Below are 24,669 nucleotides of genomic sequence, written 5' to 3'. Positions count from 1 at the left end.
GTGCATTTGGCAGGTGCAAAACCAGCTCCAGGAATCTGCTTCGAAAGAGTCAACTCGGCGGGAGATCCGTACGGAAACTGTGGAAAAGACGCAAAGGGGTCATTTGCCAAATGTGAAGCACGGTAGGAGAAAATATCAACTTTGAGTTCAGTATTGCTGGAGCAATATGTGAGTTTATATATAGAAGTAATGAATATACATTATACATTATTAATATAAATAAATATTGCAAAACAAAACAAGAAAAACCAAAATAACTGAAAAATGTGAAAAAGTCAAAGTGAAAATTTTTATTTGATGACAAACACCATTATAAAAATTATTTTTACAGAAATTGGGAATATTATTACAGAAATTGTTAATAATTAATATATTTATATATAACCAATAGTTTTATATTTTTGTATGTTACTTTTTTATATTTTTGCTGTTTCATAATTGTTTAGATTTAGCCTAAAATACATAGATTCCATTGTAAAAACATATTTTTTTTATTTTTGTGACGACATGCCCCGATATTGGGCACAAAACTTCAAGAGCTTTTTTTGAAGCCAAGACTTTAAGGTTTGTGTAACAGAAATTGACTTTTACAAAAAACAAACATATTCACTGGTGTAAAAAGTGTGACAACTAGCCCCTGTCTTCCATAACTGAAATGACCACAAGTACATGAGGGATTTTTGTATTATTATTATATTGCAGCAGATGGTTGTTGATTTGCAGCTAAATTAAGTATTGTATATTTCAGATTTTTTGGAAGAAAGTTCACTTCAGGACGCCAGAAAATGAAAAGAGCCTTCAAATCCTTTGAGTGTTTATTTAGTGAGAGTGTTTTTCTCTTAAAATTACGTTAAATGTAATGCGTTTTCCTCTCGTCCTGTACTTTATTGACTGATCAATCCACTGAGAAATCAAGCGCTACAGCCGGACAAATAACAACATGAACCCTTACAAGTGGAAGAAAACAGAAGCCTATTGAGAATGTCACAGTAATTAGCATTTGCAGGTAACACCCGTCATACATTTTGTTTTAATTGAGCTCAAATTGGCTGCTTCACGGATCATATCCTTGATGAAGTAATCACTGTAATGACTGAAGTGGACATACGGAGAGAGAAACGGGGAACGGACGGTTTTCAGACGCTAATGACTCTTTATTTTGGCCAAAGGGACCTGAGCCACGTTCTGCTCTCTGTCTGTCTGACTGTCTGCCTCTCTTCTTGGACTCGACTGCGTGAGAAACTGCCCTGTGAATGCAGTAATTGGTCTTCATTGGAGAGGATGCCTCATTATTTCTCTATGTTTTGGCTGCATTGGAATCAAAGATGTATGTCCCATTACCATGATCCTCTGTGGAGGAATCACACTTCAGTGCTGTGAAAACACGGCATATGTGTCAGTCTGGGAAACTGGATAATTCATAACATAGGATCTGTTAGCTATGGAAAAAATGTTATACAAAATTTTAAATGAGTGCTTCTCAGCTGTGGGGTCACAACCCTGAAATGGGTCACGGGTCAGTTCGGACAGCAAGGAAAAAACAAGGCTAGATGTAAATAATAAAATGCAAAAAAAATAATACATATACAATTATATATACCGTCAAACCAAACATTATTCAGACACCAGATATCACTTTAGTGTGTGTGCAGGACACTATAGTTCATGATGTAAGTGAGGAGAGCAAAATAAAGTAAACTGTGACACATTATACCCAAATATTCTTCATACAGTGACTACCAGTAAAACTTATAAAACTTTTGGGACCAAATATTATTCAGTCACTTTGACCTGACCGTGGTTTGCTTATGTGTTTTTCTTTAATTGCTAATGTGAGCTTTTTGCACCACAGACTGAACAAAATTAAACATTGCTTTTAGTAATTGGTTGAGCTAAATTGGTATTATCTAATTGTGTAGTTAAATTTAACACTGACAGATATTCAACATAATTCATTTGTGAGACAGTCTAAACAGAAGGATGGCCAAAACCAGTGAAATATCAACTGATTTGACAACTCTGAGTTCTTGTCATTTTCTAAACTATAGCTAATAAACTGTGATAATGTGAGAAATGTTGAAGTAAATTTAGGTTTGACTGTATATTGAAGGCTCTTTTAACTAAAAAAAGGTATAGCGAATGTGCTTATATTCTCCAATCTCCTTTGTAAAATGTTTTGCATTTCAAAACGTTTTCTTGCTGTTGTTTTCCAGGGATGCTAAATGTGGGAAGATCCAGTGTCAGGGCGGAGCCAACCGGCCGGTGATCGGCACCAATGCCGTCTCCATAGAAACCAACATCCCACTCCAGGAGGGCGGGCGTATCCTCTGCCGCGGGACTCACGTGTACCTGGGAGACGACATGCCGGATCCGGGCCTCGTGCTCACCGGCACCAAATGTGGAGAAAACATGGTAAAGAGTGTAAATAATGAGAAGATGTTTATTTATCAAATCAGACCATTACTAAAAACTTATTTTAATTTAACTCAAGCTTATTCTAATCAGGCCTTTGTGGATCAACAACATCAGGACTGCAATGGGTTGAATTGCTTTGCTATTCTTTTGCTAGAGTATTACTATTATTAGTAATAATAATAATACGATTATTCGGTGCGAGTTCGGTACAATGGAGGGAAAAGCAAAACAAAAATGCAGAAGGCTTGTGCATGTCTCAGGCTGGACCACCAAAGGAAAATAATTACTTAAGCCTTGTATTTTTTAAATAAGTTTTATTAATAAAGTAAAGGCATAAAACCAGTTTATTTGTAGTGCACTGACAATAGTTTTATATAATTAGTTTATTAATTAAATTAATAAAAAGACAAAAAGACTTTGAGATATGTTTGGTAATTGTACCTGAATGAATTGAACATTAATTTGCAAAATTTCAGATGAATATATTTGTTTACCTTAAAATTTTTATTAACAGTAACTTAAATACTTTGCAGTTTGAATGATGTCCTGTATAAACAAAATGATGGCATATGTTTTTGTTTCCACTGTTCGATCGCGCCCGCGCCTCACACACACACACACACACACGCACACACACAAATATAAGTAAACACTTTGCGACTTTTCGATCACGCCCGCAGATTAGGTCTCCCTAAAGAACCCGCATATCTAACAGTAGTTCCGCATCACATTAATTAATTTGCACGCGAGTTTTATTTATTTTTATACCATGTATTCTCCATGTAAAATTTATGCACCGAACCGTGATGCCCGTAATGTTTCGGTTCAATACGAATACATGTACCGTTCCACCCAAATATCGTCCCTTAATATATATATATTAAGGGACGATATTTAGGGTTGTGCCGATAGACGATAGTATCGTGTATCGACGATAGACAGAGATATCGCCGATGGCAGATGCCTTTGACGATATCAATACGATAATTGGCTCGTTTTTCCATTAATGTATTAAATCATTATTATTATTATGAAGCTAGTATAGTTATTAAATTAATTAGGAACTACAATTATATTTGCCTTGCCTAAATTCATAACGACATCACCACATAACCACACTTGCGACATCACGCGCGTATGAGGACTCCTCAAAGAAAATGTTTTTAAAACAGAAAAAAAAAAAAAAAAAACTACATCCCACAACGAAATTTCATTGCAAGGTGATCCATTCACAAATTGTCAAGAGTGCTTGTTTTAACAGAGGCATCATTCTTATACAGAGCAAAGATGAAGACGCGGCATCGTTGTTCGTCACTATTTTGTTTCCATAGCACTTTAACAAAATTTTAATGACACTAATAACACTAAAAACAATACAATTACAAAATATTAATTATAATAATAATATCAATAAAATGATATAGGCCGCCTAGGCCTAATAAAAGTCTTTAGTTCACAAAGCATCTGTGAAACTCTGCCATCTGTGAAAATCACAAGCAACTTCAAACTTGTTTAACAAGAAATATTCTTCTAATTTTTTCGCTGTCAATTATGTAAGTCCTCAAGAGAAATATTAAGCCAGTAAATTAATATAGTTGCTGTAGCCTACCGTTATCCACCGTCGTCTCTGAGAGAACGCGCCGTTAGTGCAGCGAAAGCTCAGTCCGTTTCTGCTTTCGTTTTCAGGGAATGAGCGCGTTTACATGCACGTTATTAACTCGATTATGCTGAATAAACTGACAATGCATGTGGTCATGTAAACGGATTAACCCGTTTTCCTTAATCAGAGTCAAGTCATAAGTTTAAGTAGGCGTATAACCGATCGACTTTTAGATTTTTGCCTCTGATTTCTCCTGCCATTTAAAACACAATAGGCCTAACCTGTGTTATTGAAGTGCGGTGCGCATAAGTGAAGTGCATCCAGACAGAGAGAACACTGGTAGGAGGACATATATCGCAGACTCCGACTCTTTCTTGACCCAAGAAATTAAAACGTGTTCACATCTCGTGCAGAAGCCTACAGTCAAAATACTGCAGATCTGTAACGGCATGAGAGGATAGTGTGTCCGTAAATTTCCCGCTGACATGTTGAAATACTCCGAGTCAGATACAAGAATGATTAGGATCTTTTTTTACCTCACTGTACCAGGAAATAACCTGATTTAGCCTATTAATAAACACTCCACCTTTGCTAGTACAAAAGAAAAAGATTCTCATTTAAAACGAAGTAATAAAACAAGCAAATTGATGAGTAAGCCCCGCCCCCTCACGATAATATCGTGTATCGCCGATCTCACAGGCTGACGATAGGACGATACGAAAATGGAGCATATCGCGCAACCCTAACGATATTTGCTCTGTAGAATTGATTTTCAGGAGCATTTTTACCCATAATATGTATGTATGCATGCAAATTCACTAAACATTTACAACAGCGTGGCTCAAAAACCTGCATCTTCATTAACCACATACAATAATTTTAAATGTGCTGAATTTCATTCTCATTCTTTTCGATGCAAAACGTCACATTTAAAATGTAAATTAGGCTCATTATAGATTTAAAAATATGCCTATAATAGTGTATTATGAAATATGTCAAAGGTCACATCATGGCAAAACGACAGCAACAAAAAAAAGGAGTTTACTATATGGTGGTATTATTTGTCCATGCTTTGTAAATATCTAGCGTGTTTTTGTCACTTTTGGTGTCATTTTTACCCCAATCCCTAGTTTATTTCTGACCCTGATCTGTTATCATTATAATTCATTTGTAGAATAAAGCAAAATCAGTAAGAAGTCTTTGCTCCCATGCAAAGGTAAACTGCAATAACTGCACATTTAGTCAGAACTGAGTCACCAAATGAAATCAGGGTTGTTAACTAAGGAAAAAGTGTCCTCATTGACATAACTGGAAATTACCCTGACATCACAGTATTACAGAAATGAAGTTGTAAACCAGTAAATGTCTGTCAAACTGAATTGCATGTGACACATACAAGAAATTTCCTCCATTTGGATGGATCATTGCTGGATGACAGTATGTTTGGGTGGAGTTGAGCTGATGACACAATCATCACTAAATAAAGTGTCTCTCTGTGCGTCTCCAGATGTGTGTAAACAGACAGTGTCAGAACATCAGTGTGCTCGGGGTTCACGACTGTTCAGACAAGTGCAGCGGACATGGGGTGAGTTTTTATCACAACGTCTGACTGTCTTTACAACATCACAGTTTCACTTGGAAATATATCTGAATGGTTGGCGAACACCATTTCATGTGTAACCCGGAAACCAATCTGAACTTATCGTGAGAGCTTCATCTCCATAGACTTGCATATCAACTTAATAAGCCCATGCTGTGGAGAAACCTTCCTGATAACATGAGGGATCTTTGCTGAATCTAATGTGGCGTTCATGCCAGGATTACCATAATTACACAATGTCCTCATAAATGAGTCTGATATATATATAAGCAGTTGAGATTTGCTATATATTATATATCGCTTTACATGAATATATTGTATGTATGTGGATAAAGTTGGTTACTTATATATCCAACTTTATATAAAGAGCTGAGCGATGATATAATTACATTCTGCAACTAAATAAAAAAAAGAACCCATATGGAAAATATGGAACAGAAATATGCGTTGAAGGTGCTGTAACTACTTTTACCATTAACTGCTAACGTATCAATGGTTAAAGTCAGAGCTTTAATGACAAATTGTGCTTCAATTTCAAATTTTCAAAATTGAACGTTCATAATTATGAGTTTGAATATGATGTGAATGTGATTTTTACAAGTTAGAAACACAAAATTATAGTAATTCCGTTGTTGTTGTGAATTCTTGAATGGAAAGGCTCAGAGTGAGAATTGAAAATGTCTTGCTTATTCAAAATATGGTTTCTAGAAATATTCTGTGTTATGCTGAACATAATTATAGTAATTCTGATATGACTTGAATGCAACTAAAAGCCACTTATATTTCACGTGGTTCTCTCTCTGTATTGTGATGTAAGACTCACACACATAGAAGCATACGATCTCTCCCACTGTCCCTCTGAATGGGTCAATCAATCAGCCTCAATAACCTCATTTATGTCCAGCTCACAGTGCCGTTCATCAGGTTTCTGCTGTCAAACACTCACTTATGAGCTATGCAAGAGCCCTTTTATTTTTAAAGAGTAGCAAGACATTTATATTATTATCACAAATGAGCGTAATTTGTGGAGCTTGTTAGTATCTATTAGGAATATTCCTCACATTACAATACAAATCTGAGGACAAAAATCATGATGCATCTTCATGTTTGTGTGACAGGTGCTTTTCCACGTAACCCAATGACCTGTTTGATCATGTGCATGTAAAAAACATCTACAGGCTAGTCTGGGTAGGTTTTATGAACTGGCAGATGTGTCTGCAAGTTCATGATGGATCCTAGTTGGAAAGCTTTTTTTCCACGCTCTGTTTCTGGTGATAGTTTACACATTTAGATCGCCTGTACGAGTTCCTGCTTTTTAAAAATCTTCATTCAATTAGGAAAAGCTTGCATAGATTACTGTAAAAATGAGTCCAGATGAGATCTGTGTAAATATTGGGGGGCGAAACCTGACGCAGCGAATGTGTATTAGCTCCAGCATTATCTCACAATAAAAGCAGCCTTCCAGAGGAACAGGTTACATGTTTGTGCAGAGATAGTGAGAAACAGATAGTGGACGTCAATGAATGAGCTCATGAATCTCCAGATTAGATCAAGATGTTCAACATCTGCAGCTCATCAGCACCAAGAGAGAAGAAGCAGAAACAAATGCTGCCAAATGGAGAAGAAAGGAAGTGTTTGAGTGTTTGGTGGATGTTGAGGAGGTGCTCTCTGAGACTTACAGCATGCAAACACACATGTGTAGACCATGAAGACATGTTCCTACCAAAGTTGGTAAAAAAGAATTGCATTTTACATTTAGCAATTAAATTGTTCAAGAGAATATGTCCAGGTAATATTTCATCTTATTTAAAATTAAACCTAGGGCCATTGATCATTTTTACATTGTCATTGTAATTACTTCCATGATAATCAACCACGTTTAAACTATAATATTTAATAATAATATATTTATACATCTTATTTTTCATTGGAACAGGTAGTGGACAAATAATTGCATATTGACACAAATATTCTTACATTTATTTCTTATTTTATATATATTATTTAATAATAATATATCATATTTATATATCTTATTGTTTTCTTACAGCTTTGGCTAAGGTAGTGGACATATACTTCCATATTTACATAAATATTCTTAAATATATTTCTTATTATATATATATATATATATATATATATATATATATATATATATATATATATATATATATATATATATATATATATATATGTATATATGTATGTATGTATATGTATGTGTGTGTGTGTGTGTGTGTGTGTGTGTGTGTGTATATATATATATATATACATACTGAATATATATAATTATATTTATTTATCTTTTTTTTCTTACAGCTTTGGCAAAAGTAGTGGACTTGCATATTCTTACATTTATTCGTTTTATATATATATATAAAATATTTAATAATATATATATAAAAAAATTACAGCTTTGGCAAAGGTAGTGGAGAAATACTTGCATATTTACATAAATATTCTTTCTAAATAAGAATATATGATAGTCAATATAGTGTAATTTTTTTAAATGTTTCTCTTATTTACATTGAAAGGTGTTCTTATATCTGTTAGCTAAACCTAAGCTCTTTAATTTTTCTGTAATGTAAAGTAGATCCATCTGAGTATTAATACAGGTGTGATGTTACTGCTGTGCTGTTGTCTTGTGCGCAGGTTTGTAATAATAATAAGAACTGTCACTGTGAGGCTCTGTGGGCTCCTCCGTTCTGTGATAAAGCTGGATTTGGAGGAAGCATGGACAGCGGCCCGATGAGACCGGCAGGTATTAAACGTGTGTGTGATTGTTGTCCTGCTCTTCAACAGTGTCTGTTCACTTCACAGATGTGTGTGTGTGTGTGTGTGTGTGTGTCTGTATATGCAGACAGCAGCAGTGTGACGGTGGGAATCCTGGTGGCGTTTCTGTGTCTGCTGTGTGTTGGAATAATCGCGTGCATTAAGAGGAAAACTCTACTCAGTCTGTTCTTCAGCAATAAGAAGAACACCATCGAAAAACTGAGGTATTAAACCTGCACTGCTGAAATTAACAATCACTCTGAAGGAGCAAGAGGCCATGCTAAAATATAAAAGGAGATAACAGTATTTAGTTTTGTTCCTTTTGAAGTTCACAAAGTCATAATATGGCAACACTTTATTTTGTTAGTCCACTTTAGACATTCCACTAATTACAAGTAACTTTGCAACTACATGTCAACTATAACTTATTTTACTAACCCTCATACCCCTAACAGTCTACTTATACTGTAATGAGAGTTAGTTAAGTTGCAAAGTTACTTATAATTAGTAGAATGACAAAAGTGGACTATAGAAATAATTTAGTTTTTCAAGACCATTTTCTGACCCTTAGAACTGTTTTTGCTTCTCTATCGTCGAGAATTATATATGTAAATGAGTTGCATTGTGATTGGCTAAACTCTGTGTACTGCCGTAGTTCATAATGTGAATCTGGGGAGAGGAAGTCCACAAATTCTGAATATGCATTGATATGTAAATGTGGGTTAATTTGCACATGATTGCAATGCCATAACCATACATATTTCAATAATTCACATCATTAATGCAATGTCCTACATTGTCACTCTTAGAAAAAAAAGCTTTTTTTTTTTTTTTTATTAAACAGCTCGTACACTTTATCACTAGAAAAAAACAACCCATTAACATGAAAGTATTATGCAGTCACTCCTTATTGAATGTTTTTGGCATAAAGTGTTCTTTAAAACACTAGGGTTCTATATATAGGTCTGAGAACTGCGAGTGATTTGTTGTTTGTTGTCATATTTTAATGTAATTTTATGTTTCTATGTATTTTAGAGTTATTTACTACTTATGGACAGCATTTTGTCCATTCTAATGGTTTTGAAAGTGCTTTATAAATAAAAGTTGAGTTGAGTTGAGTATATAGAACCCCATTCAACCTTTTTTTCTAAAGAGTGTTTTCTGTTTTTACTTTGATGCAGGTCTGTCGGACCCAACAGGCTGAACAGTCCAGCTCACACACACACTGGCACTCAAACACACTCGATGTACAGAACGTCTCCTCAACGTCAGACTACAGCTTTACCACAAAGTGCCAGCATATATAAGGTGTGTGTGTGTGTGTGTGTGTGTGTGTGTGTGTGTGTGTGTGTGTGTGTGTGTGTGTGTGTGTGTGTGTGTGTGTGTGTGTGTACCTTCTGCTCTCCTCCCTCATCACTCATTTGCATATCATACGTATACATACACACACACACACACACATATATATATATGAAGAGTTCAGATGCAAAAGCCTCTAAGTGCCATCTGAAATTTTCTTCTAGAATGATCATTTTTATCAAGCTCGTATATTTAAGTTCAGTAATTACACTTAAATGACAATTAATAGGTCATTTTCATTGGCATTAAGTGATTACTGAACTTAAATATACGAGCTTGATAAAAATGATCATTCTAGAAGAAAATTAGAGATGGCACTTAGAGGCTTTTGCATCTGAACTCTTCATATATATATATATATATATATATATATATATATATATATATATATATATATATATATATATATATATATATATATATATATATATATATATTTATATATACAGTATATATAAAATATTACACATCCCCTCACACATAGAGAGAGATCAAGGGATATGCATTTCATATGTATACATATACTGACAATTGGCACTCATCTCAATCTCCAGAGGTTTGTTTAACAAAAAGCACAACAAAGAAATTGAGCGTTGTGTGTTTGAAACCTGCTCTTTAGCTGTCAGACCACACATGCTCTATACAGCAATTCACAAATTGTTGGAAAATCAGTAGAGACGCCTGTCAGCCAGATGGATTGTAGATGCAATTTTAATCTCAGGGCTGTTGTTGAGAAAAGCAGTTGAGATCTGTGATTAGAGGATGTGTAAAGGACCGCGACTGACCCCTGTGGTGCAGCGGATGCCCTCGGCTGCGAGTGTGTTCAAACGTTTGGGGTCAGTGAGTTTTTTTTTTATTTATTTTTTTTTATGTCTCTAATGCGCATTAAGGCAGCATTTTGGATCAGAAATATAGTTTAAAAATATATATTGTGAAACATTATTAGTTTAAATGAACTGTTTTCTGTTTCAGTATATTGTAAACTGTAATTTATTCCTGTGATCAAAGCTGAATTTTCAGCATCATTACTCCAGTCTTCAGTGTCACATGATCCTTGTTTTTTGGTGTACTGTTCTTTTAAGAGCGACTGCAGTATCTGGTCCTCATAATGTGTGATGATGGTAACAAGATAGAGGATGTAGGTCTGTTTGATGTTAGGCAAGGTGAGGTTAAACAGACACACACACAGTTTCTGTCTCTCATCTCCTTTTGTTCTTGTCACATCTGGCCTGTGTGTGTGTGTGTGTGTGTGTGCTCATATGAGACTCATTTGTATCATTTAAGAGGATAGTTCAGCCAAAAATGAGTCATCATTTACTCACCCTGTGTCTGTGGAACAGAAAAGGAGATGTTAGAAAGAATGTTCATAGTGCACACCAAATATTACTGGAAGCTTGTGTGACATGAATCCATTGTGAAGTGTGTTCTCTCTCCAGCCTCAGTCTCCTCTCCAGACGGTGGGATCTGTGGTCCCGTCTCATGGTCTCCGCCGACTGCCCCAGTGCCCTCCAGTGCACCTCTCTCACCCGCTGCCACTGACGCCACCACACACACACACACACTCGTCTCCACCCAGAGCCCCCGCACCAGCGCTCGCCTGCCAGAACGTCTGCAAGATCGCCATGGTGAGTGTGTTGTGTGTGTGTGGGTGTGTAAATATGCCTGTGATAATTACAACGCTGCAGAAACTGCATATAAAACTAGATTTTGTTGTGAGTGCGAGGGTGTTCTGAGTTGTTGCTAGAATGTTGCTAGGTCAAGTCAAGTCTCCTTTATTTATATAGTGCTTTTTACAGTACAGATTGTTTCAAAGCAGCTTTACAGAGATAACACAGGAAGATAATGCAACAAAGTTTGTTTCGGCTGTACAGCAGATCTAGAAGAGAATAGTGTCATTGTCCAGCTTAAGTAAGTTCAGTGATGGTTCATTTTTGTTGTAAAAAAAGTTAATTTAATTAATTTAGTTCATTTATCTATACAGCCACCGTGATGTCATCATCTTGCTCAGTTCTGTTCTGATGGTGTCAGTGCAGACAGATCAATAATATTGTTGAATATATCGCTAGGTGGTTGCTAGGGTGTTCTGTGCGGTTCTGGGTTATCGCTTAGCCATTGTTAGTTTGGTTGATTGGGTAGTTTCTTGATAGGCTGTTGCTAGGTGGTTGCTATGGTGTTCTGCATGGTTGCTAGGTGGTTGCTAAGATGTTTTTGGTTGGCTAAACTCTTTTTGGTTGCTAGGACGTTTTCTGTGGTTCTGTTCGATTGCTAGGGTATTGTTGGGTGGTTTCAAGTGTGTTCTAGATGGTTGCTAGGGGGTTGCTAAGATGTTCTGGTTGGTTGCTAGGGTGTTCTGCTGGGTTGTTAGGGCGTTGCTTTGATGTTTTAGGTGTTTGCTTGGATGTTCTGTGTGGTTCTGTTTGTTTGCTAGCGTATTGTTGGGTGGTTTCAAGTGTGTTCTAGATGGTTGCTAGGGGGTTGCTAGTGTTCTGCATGGCTGTTATTAAGTTGCTAAGATGTTTTTAGTTGTTGCTAGGACGTCCTGGGTGGTTCTGTGTGTTATGACTATGGTGTGAATGGTTTCTTGGGTGTTGTTAGGTGGTTGCTAGGGTGTTCTGAATGGTTACTAGGTGGTTTTTTACTGGTTCAAGTGAAAAGCTGACTTGGGTCCCTCCTACAATGTGCGTCTATGAAACTTTTTTCCTTCCACCTGTTTTATCATACTGATACTGAGAAAAATAATAGCACACCCAGTTTGATGCTTACAGTTGTGGGCTTGTTCAAATTAATGAGCAACAGCACCACAGTAGAACATGGTATTCACTTCTATACATGTCAGCAGGTTCATGTATTTCTTATTTCATTTATTTTTCATCGTTCTTTCATTCCCCAGCAGTGCTGCAATGACGAGTTAGAGCTCATTGTTCTTGCACACAGTAATAGATTTACAGTTTAATGTTGGAGCTCCAGTGGTGTGAACAGGCCTCTTTCATTAGACCACTGTGTTGTAGTAAATCTCAAGTGTTTTCAGAGGTTCATGCAAGCCTCTGGCGGGGACCGCGTGACGTGAGTCGATCAGAATGGAACAGAAAGCTCAAGGTTTGACATGGCTTAAAATAGTCTGCCTCAGACAAATTGACTAACTCAATTTAAAGGTAGGGTTGGCAAGTTTTGAGAGGCTAGTAATAGCAAGCTTAGAAAGCATAACTCCTCACTTTCAGCACTGCTGTGAATAATGTCTATTGAAAGGCATAAATTGGAGTCACAAACCGCTCTGAGTATAAGGTCACGGGTTTCCATCTCTTCCAAATTACAGTAATTATGATGTGAACGCAGCAAAAGCTGGATGTTTTGGTTCAGGAGGAACTGTAAAAGGTGCTGTGGTTTCGTTTGCGCTGCTCGGTGACTGACGTCTGTCTAAAGGCCCTTGCACACTGAGTCCCAAATTCGCGTCCGAAATTTTCACGTTAAAAAAATCAATACGACCTCACGTTATGTCAATCACGCTTACACACTGCCTCCGAAACTTTTGTCCGTCATAAAAAAAATTCAGATTGAGTTTGATTTTCTGCGTTTTTCGCATCCGTAGAAAGCATTTTGAATGGTGTTTTGACAATTTAGAGCCACCGAATCACGAATACGAAAAAACGCATACGAAAATTTCGGACTCAATGTGCAAGGACCTTAACTCTGCATAGCATGAAATGAGCTGATGACGTGTGAGGTCTGTGCGAGCAGGTACGCGGTACCTTCCTCAGACGATGTATATATACATGTATTAAAGGATAATTCCGGTATTTAGCACTTTGAGTCTCTTTTCTGGTTTGTTTTGGATGAACTAGAGTGGTGGACACAGAAATGTTGACGATGGGTCCTGTCTCGACTTATTGACTCGTTTAGAGTCGCCTTTGACCGCTTCAGAGTGGCTGGCTACGGGGATGCTCGAACATGTCCTTAAAACAACCCTCAACGTTCGTTTTCAAAACTGTGCAACTCACCGAGTGGTTAGTGGTGTTCGTTGATGTTCCAAAACAAGTAGCGTAGCGAAATACAGTTTCTGTCGTGTTTTATTTGGCATTTTGTAAAATCCCATTGATTTCTGTTGGAGGACTCATTGCTCGTTGATATTACTGCGCTTCAGACTCAAATATCGAGCGGAAGTTTATACGCGGTTGTGAGGTATCTGAAAAAATAGTTCCACTATAGCAAATAACATGGATTGAAATCATACATTGCACCGATATATTTGTTTTTAATCATCAACGAACACCACTAACCACTCGGTGAGTTGCACAGTTTTGAAAACGAACGTTGAGGGTTGTTTTAAGGACATGTTCGTGCATGCCCGTATCCAGCCACTCTGAAGCGGTCAAAGGCGATCCTAAACGAGTCAAAAAGTCGAGACAGGACCCATTGTCAACATTTCTGTGTCCACCACTCTAGTTCATCCAAAACAAACCAGAAAAGAGACTCAAAGTGCTAAATACCGGAATTATCCTTTAATTTAGACCACTTAACTTAGTGATTACTATCTGGATGTGAAGAGGCTTTCAACCAGCATTACAAAAAATGTATCTGGAACAAATCGCTGGAAATACTGGTGACATTTAGTGAGCTTAATCGTTCTACCATTTGTAAAAAATCTCATTAAATGTGGCTCTTTTACGATCAGTGACAACAAAGACAGTGTTAAAGACATTAAATAACACAGACTAGAATGGAGTTGTTTGGTTGAAGTTAATTCCCTGAGGATTATATGTGGACGGGTGAGGATGACATGCGCCTTTCTGTTGTTTGATAAATTGTCTCAATTTGTTGGTTTGTCCCATAAAAACCTGCTTGTAAAAGGAGAGTCTTTGTCTTTTTTATATGAAGCCCTGTGGAGAGACAGATAGCAGAAAGAGGAAGGAACTGGATTGGTGAGGATGATCCGTCTCAAGAGAAATGACACAAAACCTCATTAAAAAAAACATGAACCAACAAAACACACTAAGACTTTTATCAGAAGTGACATACATTGCATTCAAGGTTTACATTTTAGCAGATCATGCATTCGCTGGATATTGAAACCATGGCCTTGACCATAGGCTATTTATGGACTGATTTTTATTTTCTTATTTTATTTGTTTGTTTGTTAAAATAACTAGAGGATAAAAGGTTATTCATGGAGCTTAAAGCACAAGACTCTAAAACACAATGTATGGTTTAAATTTCAGCCTGTATTTTATTTATTTTTAAATGAATTAATGTTAACTAAATTAATATACATTTAGTAACATTAATGTTCATTTTTAGATTTTAATTATGCAATTCAGCAAATTAGCCTAAACACTATTAGTTTTTTTGTGTGTGTGTGTGTGTGTGTGTGTGTGTTTGTGGAAGAAGTCTTTTATGCCAACTAATTATTAGGTCAATAATTGAGGAGATCAGATGCAAAAGCCTCTGTGCCATCTGAAATTTTCTTCTAGAATTATCATTTTTATCATTTAAACTCAAACACAATATCCTGAGTCATTTTGGGTGAATTGTGTGTGTGTGTGTGTGTGTGTGTGTGTGTGTGTGTGTGTGTGTGTGTGTGTGTGTGTGTGTGTGTGTGTGTGTGTGTGTGTGTGTGTGTGTGTGTGTGTGTGTGTGTGTGTGTGTGTACAACTATCTTTGTGAGGACCAGTTTGAGTTTTAGACCATTGGAGTGAGGACAAAGAGAGTAAAGTGAGGACATTTTGGCCGGTCCTCTCTTTCTGAGACCCCTTTAAAGGCCTGTTTGAGGGTCAAGACTTGGTTTTAGGGATAAGGTTATACTTAGGTTAAGGGTCAGTTTAGGGTCATGGGTCGGGTTAGGTACTTAGTTGTGATGGGTAAGGTTAGGGTAAGCGACTAGAGATTGCATTGTGTCAATGAATGTCCTCATAAAGATATATGTAAATTCATCCCTGATGCAACTCTTCAAAACTTTCCATCAGGGAAGAATTAGACATGAGACTCACTCCTTGCAAGGTTTCTCAAGACCTTTTTTACAAAACAACTCTCTGTCGTCAGCAATCATGCAACGCTTGAGATATGACCAGTTCAGAGCAATTCAGTCCTTTGTTACATTTTAAAGAACAGAGGGAAGTGAGCAGTGAAATCATGGTTGGATCTGAAGTGAGATGAAGAAGATGATGATGAGAGAATGAGGACCAGATGGAGAGCAGGTAGCAGGTTATCATTACCTCATAGTCAGCGTGGAGATTAGGAACACGTGAGCATATCACATGACCTCTGGAGAGAGTTGCTATGGCAGCAGTGAAGCCACACACTGCAGTGAAGTTTGATTAGCTTTCACTGCCCTCTGGTGGACGCTCAAAACAGGAGAAAACTAAATATATTAATAATATTATAATAATAATATTAAGTTATATATATACAATATTATGTTTTTTATATATATTTATTATTGTATTTATTTTATTTTCATTTGTTTGTTTATTTTGCCTTTTTTCCTGTATTTAGACTTTAGTATCTTGGGTAATTTAAACCCAGTTTGAATCTCTTCTGAAACTCGAGGATACACGATTTACTGCAGTATTGTTTTTGTATTCTTATTCATGTTATTATAGTATTATTAATAATAGTACTTATTACTATAGTGTATTTATTAATATTTTGAATTAGCTATTATTTTAATATTGTCAGTCTACATTTTAGTCATTTTGTTATGGGCTTTTGTATTTTGTTTATCAGGATTAGTTTAGTTATAGTAATTTTAATACTTAAACTTTTTTTGAAAGTTTTTCCAACTAATATTTATATTTTCTTTTATTTCATCTTTATTTCCATGACTTATATGATTTGCATATATTTTATTTCAGCAAAAGTTATTTTAAAAATTAAAAAGATTAATTATTATTTTGATAGTTTTAGTTAACAATAGCAATGCTGATTTACTGGAATCTTTTTCCCAGGAGAAACATCAGAGAATCAGGAGATGTAAGAAAAGTCTCCAAAAATCTCATTGCTGTCCTGGAAAAACAATTAAGATATGAAAGATCTCATCTGTCAATGTACACGAATCATGCTTGCTAAATGAATACATATATCCCATGTGAGAGACTGTGTACTCCCTCATGTCTACCACAGGCGTTCGAGAAGCCCAGTCCACCCCAGAAGCCTCTTCCCGCTGACCCGCTGGGTCGAAACATCCGGGTGATGCGTAACCCATCTGCGGTCCGACTCCCAGCTCCTATCCCGACCCAGGCCCGACCCCATCCCGCTCCACCTCACCCACAGCCCTGCAGGTACACACACATACACACACTCATACACACCTGACAAACATCTCAGATGCTTCCTATAGTCTGCTGGATTTCATGTCCCCATGAAACAATACTGCATATTTTACATGGCATAGATGTATCCCATTAACACAAAGTCAAAACGATTAGCAAGTTTAAAAAATAAAAAAACTGAAGTACATGAAAGAAAAAATCCCATCACAACTCTGCAGGGAGTTTTGCACCGCTGGTCTAAACAGTTTAATCAAGGGCTGCGTTCAGCCCCGACAAAACGTTGCACAACGTTTTTTAAACAGAAACGGTGATGCGTTGAACACACTGTTCTGATGATGCAAGAGTTGCAACTATGGCAGCTGAGAAGGCCATTCTTTGTGTTCTTTGTGAAGAATTTTCGGAGCCTGATGAAGTCGGTATAAATATGTGTTTAATACTACAAAATATGCCTGATGTTACAGTTACTGCACTTGCCGCCCAGAACAAAAGAGAACATCCCAGTCGAGTGAAGGGATTGCTGAAACTGAAATGGAAGCACACATCTTACCTAATTCAGACTAAAACATCTATTTAGCCTCACATACTGACTTTATTTGTAGTTCATACTGTTTTAATACCCTGAATTTTCTTTCTCATTTTTAGGAAAAGCACTTAATTACCATTGTTTATTTCTATACCAAATGTCATACACTTGCAATGAAGCTAAAAATATAAACAACTACATCATTATGTTGATATCCTATATTTTTTACAATAAAACTTACGACAAACATGTCTTCTAATATCCTCAGTTGTTGCGTATACCGCTGCATCGAACACATTTGTAAATTACTTTCCTTGAACCCATTGTGTGAGTTCACTTTAATGCCGCGTGCTTTATATACATGTGTTGCGGCTGATTAGACTGCAGTTCTGACACACCCACCAAACAAGAGAAAACGTATCTGAAACCCCGTTGCACACCGGTGCACACCGTTTCCAGGAAACATGACGTTCAACCCAGAAACCATAGCAAAACGTTTCGCAACGTTTTGAACTTGAACATGCCCAATGATTCCTCTCTCTAAACCCCTCCTTTCTGAGAGCCTGCTCTGCTCTGATTGGTCAGATTGCCCAGTCTGTAGTGATTGGTCGATCGCTTACAGTGTGTGTCAGAAACCAAAGGCTCATTAGCATATCTGAATTTCAGCTTTTCCTCAGCACTTGATGCACACTGATACAAACAGTAAAGATGGCGTTGGTTTTACCAGAAAACAGCATCTTCTCAACATAAACAACACGAACCAAACTCTCCCAGTCTCAGATAAACTACAGTGTTTGAGGGCGGGACAAAGCAGACGCTGTTCGCCGACAGCCAATCAAGACCCAGAGACTGGCATTATGCAAATTTGTTACAAACCTACGCAGATTCAGCAGGAAGTGAGACTGGAATTACTGACGACTCGTTTCAGGCCGTTCAGAATCACTTCTTTCTTTCAGAAGACAATAACTCAATTCATCTGCACTTTGATCTGTGAAACTTTACATACCTTTTACATTCACAAACGGCTATATCACACACTACATGAAAGGGAATTTCCCAAAAATCTTTAAAAAAAAAAAATTCAACAAACCTGCTCAGTCCAAAATACACCATCCTATAGGAATGACCCAAAGATGAAGAGATGCATTTCATGATTAACCTTTTGTTTCCTATGAACGGATTTGCAGGCCTCCTCCTAAACAGCCGCCCACGTTGCCGAAGCCTCAGTTCCCGGCCGGAGTGAAGTTCAGCAGCTGAGAGCCGGACTGAGGGATTTCGGCCCTGGAGACACTCGCTTTTTGCACTATGAACCTCTGTGGGACACGTGGTGTGTCAGAGTCCTGATGTGAGGGGTGACCTTTGACCCCTGCGGTGCTCTCCCTCTAAACGGTGCTATGAGTCCAAGCTCAGGTACATGTCACACGTTATTTATGTCGGTTACGAGCGTATTTATTTGAGCACAGTGCACTGTGGTTGACACTTTCTCAATCGTAGCAATCGGTGGTTCGCCCACGTTTACCTGATTGACCTTTTGTTGTTGTTGCCATTGTTGTTGTGTGGACTTTTATCGACTGTGTACCAGCGGAGGAAAGAGAAGACGTGTTATCTGTGAACATGAACCACATCAAGTGGACGCTAACCTGGACTGAAACCAGATTTAAATGGAAACGTGAATTGGGATTTGTACTTTGCTAATGGTTCTGAGTCTGTGATGTCTTTTGGTATATGAAAAGGGCTTTTTAACAATTTAATATGATTTAATAGCCATTTTTATTATCTATTTCAGACATGATTTAACCTGAATGCAGTGATACTTAAAGGATGTTGAAGGAACTTGCATGAAAATACTTTGATCTGAGGTTGAATCTCACTAAAACATGTCCGGGTCACATTTCACCCCAAAGTAAAAGAAAAACGAATAAATAAAATTTTGCATTGAAAAAATAGCCATTTTTTATTTATAAAGGTTTTTATTTTTATTTTTGCATTGTGACTTTTTAAAGTATTTCCCCCTTATATTCTAATGACTGTAATACATCTGAATATTTTAATATTTTTTCAGTTCTAATTATTATCTATGTATTATTACTGATATATAGTCATTAGGCGCGTTTCCATTAAAGATTTGCGCAAAACTTTTTTTTTCTAAATATCGATCAAAAACTATTGCGAAATGACGGCATTTCCATTAACCGATGTTATGCGACTAAACGTCATTTTTTCCTCTCGCGATAAGTCATTCCAAAAATCATGGCAACGGACGTTGGTAGGTTTATATATCTCACAGCCACGTACCGCACTAGATTATTATTATTAATGGAAGGAAACGTAGGCGTGTTATCCAAGCATTGATGGCAAGGAAAGACCCTTATACTGTGAGCTGTATATGATGTGTTTCTGGGTGTTCGTCACTCATTTCTGCTCCGAGGTCTTATGGCATTTCTATGAGGTTTAGAATCCAGTATTTCTGTCATTCTTTTGTCTTTTATGAATTTAATAAAGAACTCTGTCTCGTATTCTGTCCAAACATACCGCGTGGTCTACATCTGGTGACTGTAAATGCGCAAAAACTGTTTCCATTGCAGTTTTGCGAAATATTCCTTTTTCGAATTGCCTGAAAAACCTCCTCATGCGAGCGTAAAAATTTGTTTGCGATAAATGGGAGTTTTTGCGGAATTGACGTGTTTCCATTGGGCGTATTTTCAATTCGCAATTTCAATTTGCGCAATTTGAAGGGTAATGGAAACGCGGCTATTGTTAGTAAAGTAAAAAATACGGTAGGCTACTTGACATACACCTGGTGGGTGCGCTCTTCAGTTACCTTGTTGGTAACTGTAGCCTTCAGCCAGGAGCAGATGTCGTCGGGTGGCACACAACCTTCACTGGGTGTTTCGGCCCTCAACCACAACACCCTCCAGTCGGTGGGCCGGCAGTGATGGCCAGGTTACTGCCCATCTGCTCCTGGCTTCCAGCTTTCCTCCTCTCCTATTCCATATCCAGCAGGAGGCGCGTTCTGCCTCCTCCACCATCCTACGAGCTGCTTGTTTTTCGCTCCTTTCGTCCAGGCCCAGAGCTGATAGTAACCGCCAGGTTGATTTGATCTCTGCAGCCGACCTCCACCGGGAACAGCCATGCCTGCCATCCCTCGTCCTTGCAGTCCTGAAGAAGGGACTGGCACTTCAAGGCCTTCCTCTCATGGGCAACGTCACATCCCTCCTCCCAAGGCACCGTCAGCTCAACCAAATTATTTTCTTGCACTCCGTTGACCACAAGACAATGTCTGGACGGAGGGCTGTGAGCGCCACCCTTTGCCCAAGTCCACCCTCATCTCTGCCGTTTTGAAGGAGATTGGGTATATCATTAATGAAAATCATCAAAGATAATTAGAATTAGAAAAAAAATACAAATCAGTTTTTGATTGTTCCGTTTTAAATACAAAAAAAAAAAAATCTAAAAGCAGTAAAATAAATACTGTCATAAAACATATCATGGTGTATAAATATTACAGTTTAAAATGTATTATTATTATTATGATTTTTTTTTTTGCTTTGCATTAATGAGATTGAAAGTGGACAACAATTGTCATGGAAATCTTAATATTCTTAAAACCGAGCTTCATTTTCTTTTAAGGTCAAGTCAGCTTTATTATTATAGCGCTTTATACAGTAGATAATAAACTGCAAAGTAACAGAACTAATGCAAGTTGGTTTGGATTAAAGCGTCTGCTAAATGGTTGAATGTAATGGTGCAAACTTAAATTAAATTTTATGCAGATTTAAATTCTGCTGTAAAGCAGCTGTCGTTTACAAGTCTACATTTATCCATGCTAAAAATATAAATCCAATATATAAATATATTTATGCTAAATAAAACAAAATATCTGGAAAATGATCAGGGCAAGATGATGTTCATTACTGTATTGCAAAAATGATAAGTTGTCTGGAAAATGTGCTTAAAATATCACAATGCAAACAATCATAAGGGTCTTTAAAACAAGCTTAATTGTAAAAAATAACATTTCTAGCATATTTGATTTTGAGGTGAAATATGAGCTGGACATGCGCAGAGGGGATACGTACTGAATAATGTTCTGAATTCACTCCATTTCACGTCTAAACGAGTCTTGTTTCTCTTCTTTCTTTCTATTTTTGGTGAGGATGAAAACATTTGTAACACATTTTATGCACCAATCTCAGCTTTTGTTGATTTCAAAGCTTGTGAAGAAAGATAGAGGAACACAGATGTGGTAATGCAGTTGTGTTCAGAGAGATAAGAGTAACCTGTACTGACAGCATGTGTTTACTGGACAGATCTGAGAGATTTCATGGCCATGCAGCCGTATGCTCATATACGGGACGCTCTTTGAAAAATAGTTATTGTGGGGAAATGAGTTACATTCATTTAGACTTTCTGTCTTATCAGCCTAAATAATGGAGCATTATAACGGGATTGTGGTTTATGAAAACAAGACATATGAATCCTTCTCTAAATATTCCCATAATCCCTTTGGTCTCCCTCAAACACGCTGCGGTCAGTGGGTTTGTGTCACTGGCAGAGTTTCATGGGCGATTTGTCAGGGTAAATGAAAACGCTGCACTAAAAGCAAAGGATGTGCACAAATGATTTAAAAATAGAGGTTTAGGAGTCATTATGGTCATGAATTACTGTCAACTGGGTCAGAATGAAGAACAAGTGCAAACTGGCTTTTCCTGTAACTCACCTGTTTTCTGATAACTTTTTGAGAAGATCATAAACGGTTTAATTGAATAGAAAGAATGATAGTTTGATGCACGCTGATGAATAACAGACATGCAAACATCTTTCACGACTCTTGGGTCCTGATGTTTCACCGAGAGTTTGAGACTCAAAAATATAAACACTGCTGTTCAAAAGTTAAGGTTGGTAAGAATTATTATTAAAACATTTTTTTATTATTATTTTGAAAGAAGACTCTTCTGCTCACCAGGGCTGCATTTATTTGATCAAAAATACAGTAAAAAGAGAAATATTTTTACAATTTCAAATCGCTGTTTTCTATTGTGGTAGACTGTAAAATGTAATTTATTAATGTGATCAAAGATGCATCATTACTCCAGTCTTCAGTGTCACATGATCCTTCAGAAATCATTCTAATATGATGATTTGCTGCTCAAGAAACATTTATGATTATTATCAGTGTTGAAAACAGTTGTGATGCTTTATATTTCTTGAGGAAAACATGATACGTTCTTTTCAGGATTCTTTGATGAATAGAAAGCATTTATTTGAAATATTTTGTTACATTATAAATGTCTTTACTGTCACTTTTGATCAATTTAATGCATCCTTGCAGAATAAAAGTATTGCAATCTTACTGACCCCAACGTTTTGAACGGTGGTGCACTTTAATAAGAAATATTGCAAAAAAGTTGAAATGGCTGGAAATAAATACATTTGTTTTGGATATTTCACTCTCCATTGGCAGTTGATGTTTGGCACTGAAACTCTGGTATTTGAGCCATTTATGATCTCAAACGTGGGTCTTTTAGGCCTGTATACTGGACACCGAATGAGTGCCATTACTTCTCATTGTTTACATTGTAAATCCATCTTCTTTCACTGTATTAGCGACATCTGAAGTGTCCTGTTGCCTTTTTACAGTTAAACCACACAGTGCATTACAGTAGAGACTGTTCAGATCTAGCCGCTGATTGATTATATGAAGATCACGTGTCTCTAGGTTAATTGCCTTGCTTGTTTTAATCAGTTATCATTTACTATTATTCACTTTCAATCATGTTGTATCTCAGTAAATCTACTCATGTAACGTTCTTTTTATTCAGTGTCACGGGTGTAAACTGCTTTTTTTTTATGATAAATCTTTGAATAATCAAGAAATGTGAAATAAGATGCTGTACGTTGATGTCTGCAACACACAAATACGGTCGGCATAAAGGGCAGCGCTAGTAAAGTTGTTTCTGAAATCCATTTGTGGTTTGTCTTATTTAGTCTCTGACTCTTCCAAAAACAGACTGATGATGTTCTGAAGGAAATGATAAAGAAATATAATCAATGATCTATACTTGCACAAGTTGTATCAAGAAGAATGGCGTTTACCTCTCTTTCAAGTCCTCTGGACATTTTTTTCTCTCTCTCACAATTGTGAGTTTATACCTCGCAATTCAGACATTATTTCTCACAAATTAAGTTTATATCTTCCAATTCATAGTTTATAACTCACAATTCTGACTTTTTTCTTGCAATTCCGAGTTTATATTTCACAATTCTGACTTTCTTACACTAAATAAAAGTCAGAATTGAGATAAATAAACTTGGAATTGCAAGGAAAAAATTTCAGAATTGCTAGTTATTAACTAAAAAGTCACGAATCCATTTTTTAGCGTATTTTACTGATTACCATCTACCTGAGAATAATTTTCCTTGACAGTAGTTCACTAATAATGTCTTGTTCAGCTGTTAAGAGTTTGTTTGATTTCAGTTTGATTCATTCAGACACAGAATTGTTTCCACCGGTTTCTCATAGAAATAACAGGATAGCCTATTATAATACAGAAAACAAGAAGAGCGCTGGATGAGGTGAATATTTACCTACAGTTCATATTAGGAAACATAACTTATAAAAAATGTATTTTATCGTTTCACAGTGATGCAGATCTTTTCTTTTACGGCTCTACTGTACATAAAAAATCACTTTAAAAGGTCATTTATATCCATAGTATCCAAAAAAAGATTTAGAAATGCTACTGGTTCATAACATGAGAAATGCTGGAGCATTATGGGGTGGTGGTGATAGATGTATATGTATGTATATATGTGTGTGTGTGTGTACTATTGGACCTTTTACTAAAGTGAAGAACATTAGAAAAAGAAAAGTTACTTTTAAAACAGAACTAAAGTGTGGAATCGTGTCTCTTTTCACAATGTAATGTCCCATTTAATGAGGTCTTTTCAGGATTCAGCCATTATCTGAAGCCCTAAATGACCTCTACAAGGAATTGAACTCCTTGAAAGAGAGACTTGCAGAGCTGACCAGAAGTTTGAGGGCATAGAGTTGTTTGTGGACGAAGCCCGGACCTCTTCGAGTGGAGCGCCCACCTCCTGAGGGAGAGGGAAATCCAGCTGTTAACAAACCTGATCA

General features: G+C 36.8%; 1 protein-coding gene across 2 annotated transcripts in view; it reads left to right on the top strand.

Annotated features, from left to right (window-relative positions):
• adam12a (ADAM metallopeptidase domain 12a) overlaps nt 1-23,498 on the top strand; it is a 113,535-nt gene extending 90,037 nt beyond the window's left edge. Inside the window, exons 15-24 of one of the 2 annotated variants that reach the window (XR_014032097.1) lie at nt 14-122; nt 2,214-2,412; nt 5,523-5,600; nt 8,268-8,376; nt 8,476-8,611; nt 9,569-9,695; nt 11,183-11,371; nt 16,860-17,017; nt 18,719-21,774; nt 21,806-23,498. Coding sequence is in view for 1 of the 2 variants with exons in the window: in XM_081392828.1 (XP_081248954.1) it covers nt 14-122; nt 2,214-2,412; nt 5,523-5,600; nt 8,268-8,376; nt 8,476-8,611; nt 9,569-9,695; nt 11,183-11,371; nt 16,860-17,017; nt 18,719-18,788 (1,175 nt within the window). In the remaining variant the exon portion in view is untranslated. Of the gene's footprint in view, nt 1-13; nt 123-2,213; nt 2,413-5,522; nt 5,601-8,267; nt 8,377-8,475; nt 8,612-9,568; nt 9,696-11,182; nt 11,372-16,859; nt 17,018-18,718 lie in introns of both variants that reach the window. The other variant, XM_081392828.1, reaches the window with a different exon arrangement.
• The last annotated feature ends 1,171 nt before the right edge of the window (nt 23,499-24,669 follow it).

This window comes from Scardinius erythrophthalmus, assembly GCF_964197995.2.
Source record: "Scardinius erythrophthalmus genome assembly, chromosome: 18".
NCBI classification, from domain to species: Eukaryota; Metazoa; Chordata; class Actinopteri; order Cypriniformes; family Leuciscidae; genus Scardinius; species Scardinius erythrophthalmus.
Note: the sequence above shows the minus strand (reverse complement) of the source record. Positions and strands in the feature narration are given on the sequence as shown.